Genomic DNA, 12553 nt, shown 5'->3' with positions numbered 1-12553 from the left:
TAGCCAGTTACTGAACTAAGGAAAGGACATATTATTCAAACAGGCAAAATGTCTTGTCAGCTTTCTAAAACTTACATTCTGTCTAAAACAGATAATGAAAACTTAGTCATCTTCAGGTTTTTCATTCATTTTAAACTGCTCAATAAGTACATCACATTTTTCTCCTGATGAAAAGAATGATTGAGAGGAGCCAAGTAGTTTCATGTCCGAGGAACAGGAGATAGAATTACAGGGTTATGACAACGCAGTAAGTGGCCATTCAATCCATCGTGCATGCACTGGCCAGACTGCAGTATTCACTCACAATTGCCTCATCTGCCCAACCAGATGAACTGTTTAAATGCAGGGCACAAAAATGAAATTTAGTCAGATCACTGACAGTGCATCAGGCTTGGTTCTCCTTAAGTCAGGTTCGAGAATTAGGGAGTCATTACAAAAAAAAAGAACAAATCTTGTGTGTGCAGCTTGAATTCATCACACATCCAAAAGGATTTCCTTTAACAAACTTAACATCTTTATTTTCTTTAGACCAACAGCAGCCTGTATACAGTACAAAAACGCAATACAATCAATTCAAGTGAAGCAGAGCCACATACCTGGTCCAAGTGTAATTCTGATCCAAGCACAGAATTCTAAATGTATTACATCACTTTCCATCTCCCAAATAAACAGAATACCAATCCCAAGCATAATTTTTAAATGCATCATCCTGCTCCAAGCATAATATTTCCTCAGTTATATCCATTTTTAGTGCTCAGCACACTGTATACTGTCAATCCATTTCCAATTTTCACCTAAACACAACAACACATTAGTAATTCAATGAAAACCACATTAGCACCTTCTTGAATAAAGTTCTTTTGTCACTTAAGTGTAAATGTGCGATGTTGAGATTAATATTAAATGCACAATGAACGAATGAATGGTCTGTGGTAAAAATACAAATGGATCATGCAGTCTATAGAAATCTTGTTACAGTAAATTTTTGGCAAACTAGTTATAGTGACTATCTGCATAATTTTTAAAGTGACACTGAACATAGGTCATAAACGAAAGATTTTCACAATCAGAATTTACTTAAGTAAGCAGCATCAGAAAATAATGGACACATTTACTACCAAACCCAATGTGCTATACCAGTTTATATTAAGCAAGCCAAAGCAGTACTTTAGGAATAGACATAAGGAAAGCAAAATAAAATGGGATGAGGATATCCAAGAACAAGTATCAGTCCAATCATTTCACAAGTAAAAGTGCAACACTAAATAAGGTGTCCAATTACAAAAGAGATCAAGTAATTAAAACCAGTGCATGGAAAAAGAAATGTCATTAAAAACACAATCAGGCAGACATGGACTACAATCAAAAACCCTGTTTTCACTGCATTATTGGAGTAAAGTGAAAATGCTCAAATGTACACTGATTTGGGAAAATAATGCAACAGTTGCACAGAACTTTTTTACCTTCTGAGATTACAACTTGAGAGCATGCACTTTGTAGTCCCAGAGCAGCTTGTACGTTACACTGCACATCCAACATAGGTTGGAAGAATCATACAACCCTCTTCACTTTATCTTTAGAAACAAATTCTTCCTAATGGATCTCTTCTGCAGGAAAGCTCAATGAGCCACCTGCTTCACATGGAACTTAAGCTATGCACAGCTCCTTTCTCCCCAGTTCCTGGGTTACTATTAGAGATCTCGTAAATAACCAACTCCACACACATACCAAATGGTCATCAAGCTGTAATATTTGGAGGTTCAGCAGAGGCAAAGTGAAAGGGATGATGAGTGATTAGCAATTACTTGCACTCAAAATTCTGAAACTCTCCAGAATGGTGGTGTACCCTAAAATCAACAAATTTGGAACTAATATGACAGAAAGTGAAATGCATAAACGATAAAGGCGTCATTTGCTGCACAGGATTTAAACAGATTAAAATCATTAAAGGGTAGGATAGTAAATGAGCCCCACTGACCTGTCAACACAAATAAATTACAGCTCCAGCTTTATTTAAGGGTTTGACATAGGCCCTGTCTAGGGATGATTGTTTCCTGTAAGTTTCTTTGAGACATGTAACCTGTACCGTACTACAAATAATAAAAGTACAGAGGGTTTTTTTATATTGATCTATGCACGCAAGACATCTGAACATTCATAAAAGTGAAACCTTTCGTAAAAAGTGTTATTTTTAAAAAAATGTTGCCGATGCCAATGGCATTGACTGCTCAGATAAAAGCCAGAGCTTCCCCTTTCTGCATTATAGACAGGAAGCGGAGCTCTGAAACTCCCTGAAGTAGTATACAGCTGCCTCATCAAAAAACAAAATTAAATACAAGCTTTGATATTTTCAAAATCATATATTAACTGCTACATTTTAAAGCATCACTCAAATGGAATAATCCAATATGAAGTTTCACTCTTTGCACAAACATTCCCAACACTTTGTATCATACTTTGAGAAAGTATGAAATACAATAACCGATCTTGACCTTGAATCCCCAAATACTTTAGTGTACTATTAGACACATTAGCTTTCCAAGGAGATTTAGATTACAATTCTCTAGGCTGCCACTTCATACCTAACTTGTTTCCAAAGCTCACTGCACCAATCCTGCAAATCACGGCAGCTGAAATACACCTTGAACTTATCACATCCAATCATTTTATAGTCAATGACTGTTTAAGCATCTCAGAAAGCTAGTGAGTGTCAACGTTTTTTTTTTATTAAAAAGGTACCAAATGCCAGAGTCATGATAACCCAGCTGTATTTAAACTAATGTATAAAAATCCCATTTTATTAATTCCTTATTGTATGGTTGACATGCTATGATGTGGAAGCATGTTGTGTTGGATTATCAATCGGCAATAAAGGAACAGTATACAGAATACTGGGAGATGCCTTTTATTTTAGGCAATGTAATGTAATGTAAGGCAAATGTAATGTAATGTAAGGCAATGTACATTTCTTTGTAATACAATTACAAACAACATAGCACCAACAGAGAATCACGAGTTAACAAAGAAATCGGATTTTTCCCTTTCTGTCATGCATGTCCAAGGACACTGGTCAGCAGCACTCATTTTCATTCTGAGTCAGACAAAGGATCCACATCCGATTCTGTCGAATCAGATTCAGTTTTGGATTCTTCCCCTCTTCTCCATTCTTTGAGAAGAAGCCTCCATTGTTCAGCTTGTAGCCACGCAGCATAGGCTGCATCTAAATAATCCTGTCTGTCTTCCGGTTTCTCCAGGCACAGCCTGAGCAACTGATCTAGTTGATCTGACGTAAGCCGATTCCTTCAGGAGAAATTAAGAAATAAAATTAAAATTGTTCAATTACTAATAAACCACATACAGAATAACGGCCAGCCAATTGCAACTTAACCATTACCTGTATTTGTTTTTTATCAAGTTCACAGATGTAAATCCTATATCAGGTTCAGCAGTTGAGGCAGACATCACTACACAAACCTCAGATAGTATCGAGAAGTTTGGATATTCTTTCCTCCACATATCAGAATGGGCCAGATCAATGCAAACCTGAGGGAGAGAAGGGGGTGGGGATTAGGATGGGAAGAGGAGAATGAAGAAAAGAAATTCACTCTTGCTCTAATTATACAAATATCTCGCAAAGACTTGAAAGTATCTTTCACGTAGGAGCTGCAAATGGCTTTTTTTCCTTCATACAAAGCCACGTTTCTATGTTAAAGATATCAAATATTTCAAACTGTAGACCAGAAATTCTCAGTAGGTTTAGAATATAATCATGTTCTCTACTTTCCATACTTTGCATGCAATATTCATAACACTAATACACGCATTACACCAGAATTAATACAAGTACTCAATCCATATAAAGATATTCTAAAACTTTGCTTACTTCATCTAAGCTCTCTCCTTTTCTGGATGCAATTAAGTATTTCATCTGATCCCATTCTGCAACCAAATCCTTCCCATCATTTGAAAGTAGGTCTGAGAAATGATTCTGGAGAGCTGCTGCTTCACTATTGCCATATTGAGCCAGTTTCTCTGGGTCAGAAGGAATCCTATCTGGATCTAGGATACGAAAAGCTCTGATGATTGCATTATCAGGGAACCTCTCCTTCAGACTGTCAACAATATTCTTCACCTAATAAAAACAAAACACAATTATCAAGACAAGTTAAAGAGAGCTATTCTACAGTAAAACAACAACTCCATTAACCCATTTTTGCCAACTATCAGTTTTTACTGCACCACGACTAACCCAAGAGCCTGTCACATAGTACTTAAAATTGTTGCGAATCTCTGGACTTCTCTCCCAGAGTGTTGTGAATGCTTAGTGAATGTATTAAAAGCTGAGGCAAGACAGGCTTTTGCCCTCCCAGGGAATACAGGCAACTGGGAGTGGGCTGGAAAGTGGAATTGTGATAAATGATCAGCTATGGTTATAATGAATGGCAAAGTAGGCTTGAAAGTCAATATGCTATACCCCTGCTTCTATTTTTTTTTAGATGTTCCTTTCTTGGTAGTGGCATCATTTTTAAAATCTACTAACCAGAGTTTTAACAGAGACAGCTATCTCATCAGTAGCTTTAGCTGCTGTCTTATGAAGTATAGGTCCATGTGGTTTCCTTGTCATGGGTGGCCGAGAAAGAGCACCACTTTCCAGTAACTGTATTCCTAACAGAAAGCTGCTCTCCCACAATATATTGTTTCCAAGGTACTTGCACTCAAGGAGATTGATTGTAGCTTGAACCCTTTCAGGTACTCTGACTGGGTTCACAAATCTTTCCTGAAAAAATAGTGATAGATTGTCCAAGTGGTGGAGGAGATCTTTCAAGAAGAAAATGGCAAGTAGAATGCTGTAAACGTAAAGAGAGAAAAGAGACATTTCACAAACAGAGGATTTAGTCATCTCGGGAGCTGGATAGCAATGCAATGGTGAATGCGTTACTTTAAAAGTAATTTTAACAAAAGGAGTTGCGCACTTGGAGTGTAATTCACGGTTTTAGCAATGGCTCAGCTGGTACCACTCCAGCCTCTCAAGTCAGCAGGTTGCTGGTTCAAGTCCCACACAGGAACTTCAGCACAAAATCTAGATTAAAAACACCAGTCCAGACCACAGGAAGTGCTGCAAAAGAGGTGCCATCTTTTAGATGACATGTCCAATCACACTGACTTCTCAGGTTAGCGGGATATTAAAGACTCCAAATGTGAAAATAACCAAGTGTCTTTGCTCTAGTATTCTGGTCAATAATTATTCCCTGAGCAGCACTTAAAAACCAGATTATGTGCTCATTATGTAAATTTCACTAAAGATATCAGAAGTTAAACCTGGTATGGTGCTGTCTGCAAAGTGCCAAAATTACAAAGTTCACAACAGTCAGCTTTAAAAATACTTTCAACTTTGAATACGTTAAAAATGGAGAATGTAATACCGAGGCTGTTGAAGTTTGAGGAGGATGCTTTCTGCTGTGATGTCATGGTCACTGTAACTCATGTCAGAAAAGTATATGATGAGAGTTTGGTACGATTTGCAAATTGCTTGGATTGCCCTGCCTCGATTTATCCATTTGAGGTGGCAAGCCTTTGCCAGTTTGATGGCGTTTGTCTCCAGGACATGAAGAACCTCTTCCAAACCGCTGTGTTTAACAGTGGATCTTTTTTCAAAATAAAAGAGAAAAAGTTACATGAAATGGTTAACTTTTCATCAGTTTTCCTATATAATCAGCTTCTAGCACCCAAGTTTAGGATAACTGAATTACAACTTCCTGATTGACTTCAAAAATCAACCTCAACATAAATCATTAAAGATTGGACCACGGCTCTCAACAAATAATGTTAGCAATACACCAGAATGCTGTGGCACAGAAACTGGACTGAAGAAAGGGGGCCATTTTTAGGGTTCTAATGCTCTTCAGAGAGAGGATAGAAATCTATTTGTTCAAATACAGTGGTCAAAAAGACAAACTTAAACTAATTTAACCCTGCAAAATGACTAGTCATTTTATAAAACAGAGAAACGTCTAAACGTTTACAAATGTTGAAAATAGAAGAGGTCATGTTGACAATACTACAGTATTGAACAGTAAAGAGAAAACTTGACTGCAGCGTACATACAGCATTGATTAAAAATGGGAAACTGCAGGAAGCAAACTCTCTAACATTACCGTGTTTATTACTCAAAGTTCAACAATTAAGTTTAATGGATTATGGAGGGTATTAAGGCATTTGAAGTCTCATAATACAGGGCAAAGTTAAATCACTTCCTGCTAATCCGAAACAGAAACCACTGGAAACACAGCAGAGTCTCTGCAAAAAGCATATACCAATACCTTGGGCACAAGCTCTGCTTGAAGAAGCCAGAATATTAACTGGTCCATTCACCATTCAGGGAGTCTGTAGAAAGAACAGATCAGCTAATGTTCCAAGCTCTGCAAGCAGAGCTCTCACCAGGAATGTGAGCTGGTGTATGTTCTACAGCAGGGGTTGATTAGCAATGAACAGTGATACTAACGGTAAGGCTCAATTCCCATACCAGCTGAGGTCACCAATGAAGGCTCTCCCTTCTCAACCTTGCCCCTTGCCAAAGGCACGGTGACCGTTAGGTGAAACTCACCACCAGCTATTTCTCACAGATCAGAGAACAGACGACGGTCCTCTGGGACCTGGGAACCTTTAACTTTCACAAACTGACTTGTGGAGTGGCTTCTGGCATTTTGTAAATAAGTTTCAGAATTCCAGCTTCTGCAGCTCATTTTTATTTACTGTGGCTGGGTTTAGCTAGTAAATCTAGAAAATTTCCACACTGCAGGTCTGCAAAACAGGCTCCTGTCCACAAACAGCTGAAAACCCGTTACAATTTCAGCAGACAAAACCTATTTTACCTGGAAATGTATGCATAGATAGCTTTGAAGCAACCATCTATTTCTTGAAAGAGTGTAATTTCATTGTACGAATCCTTCATGGCCAAAGCCTCTGAATGTACCACAAAATGCTGTCCAAGTAGCCATGGAATGTCTACCTATAATACAGGTGAGAAATTGCTGAAGTAAAAATCATTGCAGCAGCATTCCGAACCTTAAAAGGATATCACTAGTGGAATGCTGAAATCTTGAGCACACCTAGAATTAGGCAAAAACATGGATGGATGAAACAAAAAATCTCTACCATTTTACAGTAAGAAATTTCCTCCAATACGGGAGAATTTAAGCTACTGTCTCCACCACAAATTCTGTTCCTTAGCCATCAACTCCACCCATTGCCTGACTAAGTCTCAGGCCATGTGACAAAAACCTTTATCCAAGCCGTGTTATCTGGGGACTGACTATTAGAACACACTCCTAGTTGCTTTCGTCTCCGAGAATCTCAGAATTGATAGGGCCAGCGCTGACACGATAGGCTATGAATGAACAAATTATTTTCTACCATTAGCTCTGCTCCATTAACCTGCACATTCAAACATGCTGAATAAATTACAATTGTTTCCAGTTAAGCAATGCTTGGAATTTTAAAATTCTATTCCTGATCTGTAATCTCTCATTGGCCTGGCCCTGTAAACGTCTTCCAGCCTTACACCTCTCCAAGGTACCTGCTCTCCTCCCATTTTGGCTTCTTGATTTTATTTACTCCACCATTAGAGGCTGTACCTCCAGCTGCCAAAGCTGAAAGATATTGAATTCCAACTGTCATCTTTGTTCTCATTTTGTCTCTCCCCACACTACCCTAAAACATTTGATAGGCCAAGCTTTCTGCGCTAATAGCTCCTTACATAGCAGAGTGCTAAATGCTGTTTTGGTAATCTCAAGCACTTTGGGATATTTTACAAGTTAACAGCTCTCAATAAGCATAACTTGTTTTCATCGGTTCTATGAAAATGTACATTCATGCATTTCAAATACGCTTTCCAAGTTGATAATTGGCATTGGTATAACACAAAAGTATACAATATTTATTTGTTAGTACAGAACTTGGGAATTACCAAAAAACAATACACATTGTAGAGGTTTGTCATCATCTCACCAGGCTGGTTCACAAGCATACCAATTCACGGGCAAATTCAACTTTAAATACTAATGCATTAGACAGGAATGCTGGTAGGTTGGCAACTGCACCCTGATTAGTAGAGGCAATTGTCAAGCAGAAGCCACCCATTAATGCTGACTGACATTAAAAGGAAGACTTTGTTCCAATTCTGAACTAGGCAGGTTGACTGACTGGTCAGGGTACTAACTTGAGAAATGAACCAGTGCTAAGATTCATGTTTGAAATGCAACACTCAAATGTGATCCCTCTCCGCACTCTCCCAGTTGAGATATCAGCCAGGAGTTTTCTACCACCATCTATCACAAATCTACCTTCACTGATAAATACACATAGATCACAGAATCCCTACAGTGTGGAAACAGGCCTTTCGGCCCAACAAGTCCACACTGACCCTTGGAGCATCCCAACCAGACCCATCCCCCTATAACCCACACACCCCCGAACACTACGAGCAATTTAGCATGGCCAATCCACCTAGCCTGCACATCTTTGGACTGTGGGAGGAAACCGGAGCACCCGGGAGGAAACCCATGCAGACACGGAGAGAATGTGTAAACTCCGCACAGACAGTCCCCCGAGGCTGGAGTCGAACCCGGGTCCCTGGCGCTGTGAGGTTACAGTGCTAAACACTGAGCCACCATGCCGCCCCATGTTGGGATTCCTACAGTTCCACATGCTGTAAGATTGATGTGAAGGTGCTGGTGTTGGTGTTGGACTGGGGTGGACAAACTCAGAAGTCACATGACACCAGGTTATAGTCCAACAGGTTTATTTAAAATCACAAGCTTTCAGAGCACTGCTTCTTGAAGTCACTTTGTCTGACAAAAGAGCAGTGCTCCGAAAGCATGTGATTTTAAATAAACCTATCGAACTATAACCTGGTATCATGTGACTTCTGACTTTATGCTGTAAGACTGACCTTAACTGACAACTTCTTAAATAGAGCCCGAGGTTATTTGTTTATCAGGCAAACTTGGTGAAACAGAGCACAGTAAGGCCATCTTGCGAGATAATGACTATCTTAATAGGATCATTTCTCACCATATATCACACAAACCCATGGAGACTTTTCATAGGACATAGGAACAGGAGCAGGCCATTCAGCCCCTCCAGCCTATTCCACCATTCAACGGGGCCACAGTCGATCTGTGGCCTAACGCTATATACCGGCCTTTGACCCATATCCTCAATACCTTTGTTTATCAAAAAATTCTGTCTCTCAGATTTAGAGTTAACAACTGATGGTGCACCCACTGCCATCTGTGGGAGTGTGTTCCAAACATCTACCATCATTTGTATGCAAAAGCTCTTCCTAACATCTCTTCTGAATTCTCTGACACTAATTCTCAGATTATGCCCCCTAGTTGTAGAATCCCCAGTGTGTAAATAGTTTATCTACCCTGTCTTTTCTGGTTACTATCTTGAAGACTTTGATCAGATCACCCTTTAACCTTCTAAATTCGAGAGAGAAAAAAAACTAATTTGCATAGTCTCTCCTCATAACTTAACCCCTGAAGTCCAGGTATCATTCTTGTAAACCTACATTGTACTCCGTCAAATGTCAATATCGTTTCTAAGGTGTGGTATCTAGGACTGCTCCCAGAACACCAAGTGGGACCTAACCAAGGTTTTATATAACTACAGTATAACCTCTCCATTCTTATACTTCTCTGATAAAAGGCCAGCACTCCATTAACTTTCTTGACTTTGTTCTGCACCTGATCATGACATTTTAAAAATCTAACACTGAATCCCCAAGTGTCTTTGGACATCCACTGTAGTGAACTTCATACCATCTAGAAAGTACTCTGAGCTCTCTCTTTTTGGTCCAAAATGAATAACCTCACACTTGATTACATTGAACTCCATCTGCCGAGTCATGCCCATTCACTCATTGTATCAACATCCCCTCGTAATTTTATGCTATCATTGTTGTTAGGCATTGATAGTTGTGAAGGAGTCACTGTGCTCAAGAGGCATCAATTGATTGTAAACTGGATAAGGATGCTGTCATATTCAAGAGTGGGCAAACACAAGCAAGCAACTTTTATGTATGAAAAACTTCAAACCCATGTAAAATACTACATTCAATGAGGTGTTCACAAAGATATTGGACAAATAATGTTTTCAATTAAAATGAATTTAGAAAAGGAATAACCTAATTCAAACTTGGATTGTTTTCGCTAGAGTGGAGGCAGCTTGGGGCGACCTGACAGAGGTATTTATAAATTATGAAAAGCATGGATGGGGTGAATAGGCAGAGCCTTTTTCCCCAGGGTGGAAATGTCAAATACTAGGAGCCATAGGTTTAAAGTGAGAGGGATGAGTCTATAGGAGATGTGCAAGGAACTTTTTTTAAAATATAGAGTGGTAGGTGCCTGGAACACACTGCACTCCAGGGTAGGTGGTAAAAACAGATACATCAGCAATGTTTAAGCAGCATTTAGACAAACACAAGAACAAGCAGAGGATAACAGGGATACAGACCATGTGCAAGCAGGTGGGATTAGTTTAGACCAGTACAGGCTGCGCTGACCATGGTGCCATTCTATGTTCGACAGGAGATCATTAAGGAAGTGGACAATGGTAAAGTCCAAAGACACGTTGCCCTGTGATTTCCAGGGGACATCGCAGTTAAACAGAAAGGTTTCGGAGCTTGTAATAAATAACAGATTTAAATTTGAAATCATATACCAGTCAGTCAATGGCCCATTGTCTGTGGCAATGCTTGACAAGGGTGAGGCATTAATCTCACTCCACTGTTCTGTCCCTGTAACTGTGCAAGCCTTCAGGGATCATCTAATTCCCAATTAGGCATTACAACTCAAAATGGCTTCTATCACCTTTTAGATTACTCAAAATTCTAAGCTCTTTGTAGTTCTTCTGTTAATTAATTACAATCTGCTTCCAGTTATCAACTTTTCTGCCAAAGAGAATCATTTCTCCATTTACTCTATGAAAACCAATTATGATTCTGAATGCCTTGACCAAGTCTCCCATGAACCTTCTCTGCACAGAGAAGTGGTGCAGAATTGTGGTCTTTCCACATAACTGAAAGCTCTCAGTCACACGGTACAGAGCAATCTCCTAGGCTTCAACATGCCCAATCAAGGTTCCCAGTACTGGTCCAAAATTTCACAATCAGACCTGGACTACAGGTTTCCTAATTGTCCTCAATCATTTGTACATAGAAATCCATCAACAAAAATTTAAATTGTAGCTAGCACTAAATCAGCATTGCAGGAGCTCCAAACAAAGCATCCAATAATTGGACATCTAACAAAAATTAGCACAAAACTGTACACTGGCATTAGCGGTTCAACTGTTAAGGAATAACAAGAACCATAGACTCTTCGATCTTGAAGGGAGACTGACTAGTGATGGAGTATAAACCACGCAGAACAGGAAGCCTATAGAAGAACCCAGTCAGTTCCATTTCCCTGATCTCTGCAGCCATGCAAACATTTTCTCTCCTCTCCCTCCATGCACCCCCAACCCCAATAAATGTCCATCCACCTCCTTTTGAAATCATTGATCCACCACTACTTTCACCACTCTCGTAAGCAGCACGTTCCAATTCACGCATCCCTGCATCACTTGAATCTGAATGAGTACAGCATATTAAGGAATGAAGGCAACTAGGCAGTACTGGTGATGGGATGGGGAGGCTCAATTAATGGTGGTATTAGCACAATAAAGAGGGATAACTCAAGTACAGTAAATCAACACGTGGAAACAGTTTGGATACAAATGAGAAACGATATAGAGCCAAGGCACTTATGAAAGGGGTGTACAAGTCCCAACAATAATTACATGTCCTAGTGGAACATAAAATAAATAAGAAGAGCTTGTCAGACAGGCACGGCAATTCATATGGAGATATTAATCTACATACAAGTCAGATAGGCGAAGGCATTGGAGATGAGGAATTCATAATGTTTCAGGATGACTTCCGAGAACAGCACACACTGCAGCCACAGAGCAGACTATACTATAGCTGGTATTCTGTCATGAGTTAGGATTAATGATCACATATTAAAAAGGTGCCCCTGACTAGTTGTGACCATAATATGACTAAATTTTACATTCTGTCTGAGGTAGAGGTGGGTCTCAGATTACTTCGCAAAATTTAAATATGGACAATTATGAAGGCATGAAAGGAGCACTAGCTAAAGTGAATTGGCAAATTAGGTTAAAGGTCAATAGAGATACAATAGCAGGCACTTAAGGGGATATTTCATAATACACAATAGACATACTCTAACTTGCAAGAAAAATTCCAAGGGATGGACTCACCATCTGCGGTTAACTAGGAATGTGACACTAGGCAGTGTAAAATGAAAGAAAAAGATATAATTATACAAAACCAGGTAGCAGGTCAGAAGATTGGACGGAATATAGAAGGCAAAAAAGAACATAAAATTCATAAAGAAGGAAAGTTAGCATTTCACCGAGTTAACCAAAAATATAAAGATGATGGCAAAAGCATTTATAATTATTTAAATGAGTGTCCCGGTTCTAC

At 39.2% G+C, this 12553-nt stretch overlaps 1 protein-coding gene across 1 annotated transcript in view; it reads right to left on the bottom strand.

The window, feature by feature from the left end:
• Nucleotides 1-491: 491 nt before the first annotated feature.
• LOC109922167 overlaps nt 492-12553 on the bottom strand; it is a 52650-nt gene continuing 40588 nt past the window's right edge. Inside the window, exons 8-13 of the mRNA XM_048606480.1 lie at nt 6873-7009; nt 5424-5645; nt 4541-4847; nt 3884-4132; nt 3395-3543; nt 492-3300 (exon numbers count right to left, since the gene is read on the bottom strand). Coding sequence (XP_048462437.1) covers nt 3087-3300; nt 3395-3543; nt 3884-4132; nt 4541-4847; nt 5424-5645; nt 6873-7009 — 1278 coding nt within the window. The 3' untranslated portion in view covers nt 492-3086. The remainder of the gene's footprint in view (nt 3301-3394; nt 3544-3883; nt 4133-4540; nt 4848-5423; nt 5646-6872; nt 7010-12553) is intronic.

The sequence above is a fragment of the Rhincodon typus genome, chromosome 16 (genome assembly GCF_021869965.1).
Source record: "Rhincodon typus isolate 14 chromosome 16, sRhiTyp1.1, whole genome shotgun sequence".
Classification (NCBI taxonomy): Eukaryota; Metazoa; Chordata; class Chondrichthyes; order Orectolobiformes; family Rhincodontidae; genus Rhincodon; species Rhincodon typus.
This window is presented reverse-complemented; position numbering and strand designations above follow the sequence as displayed.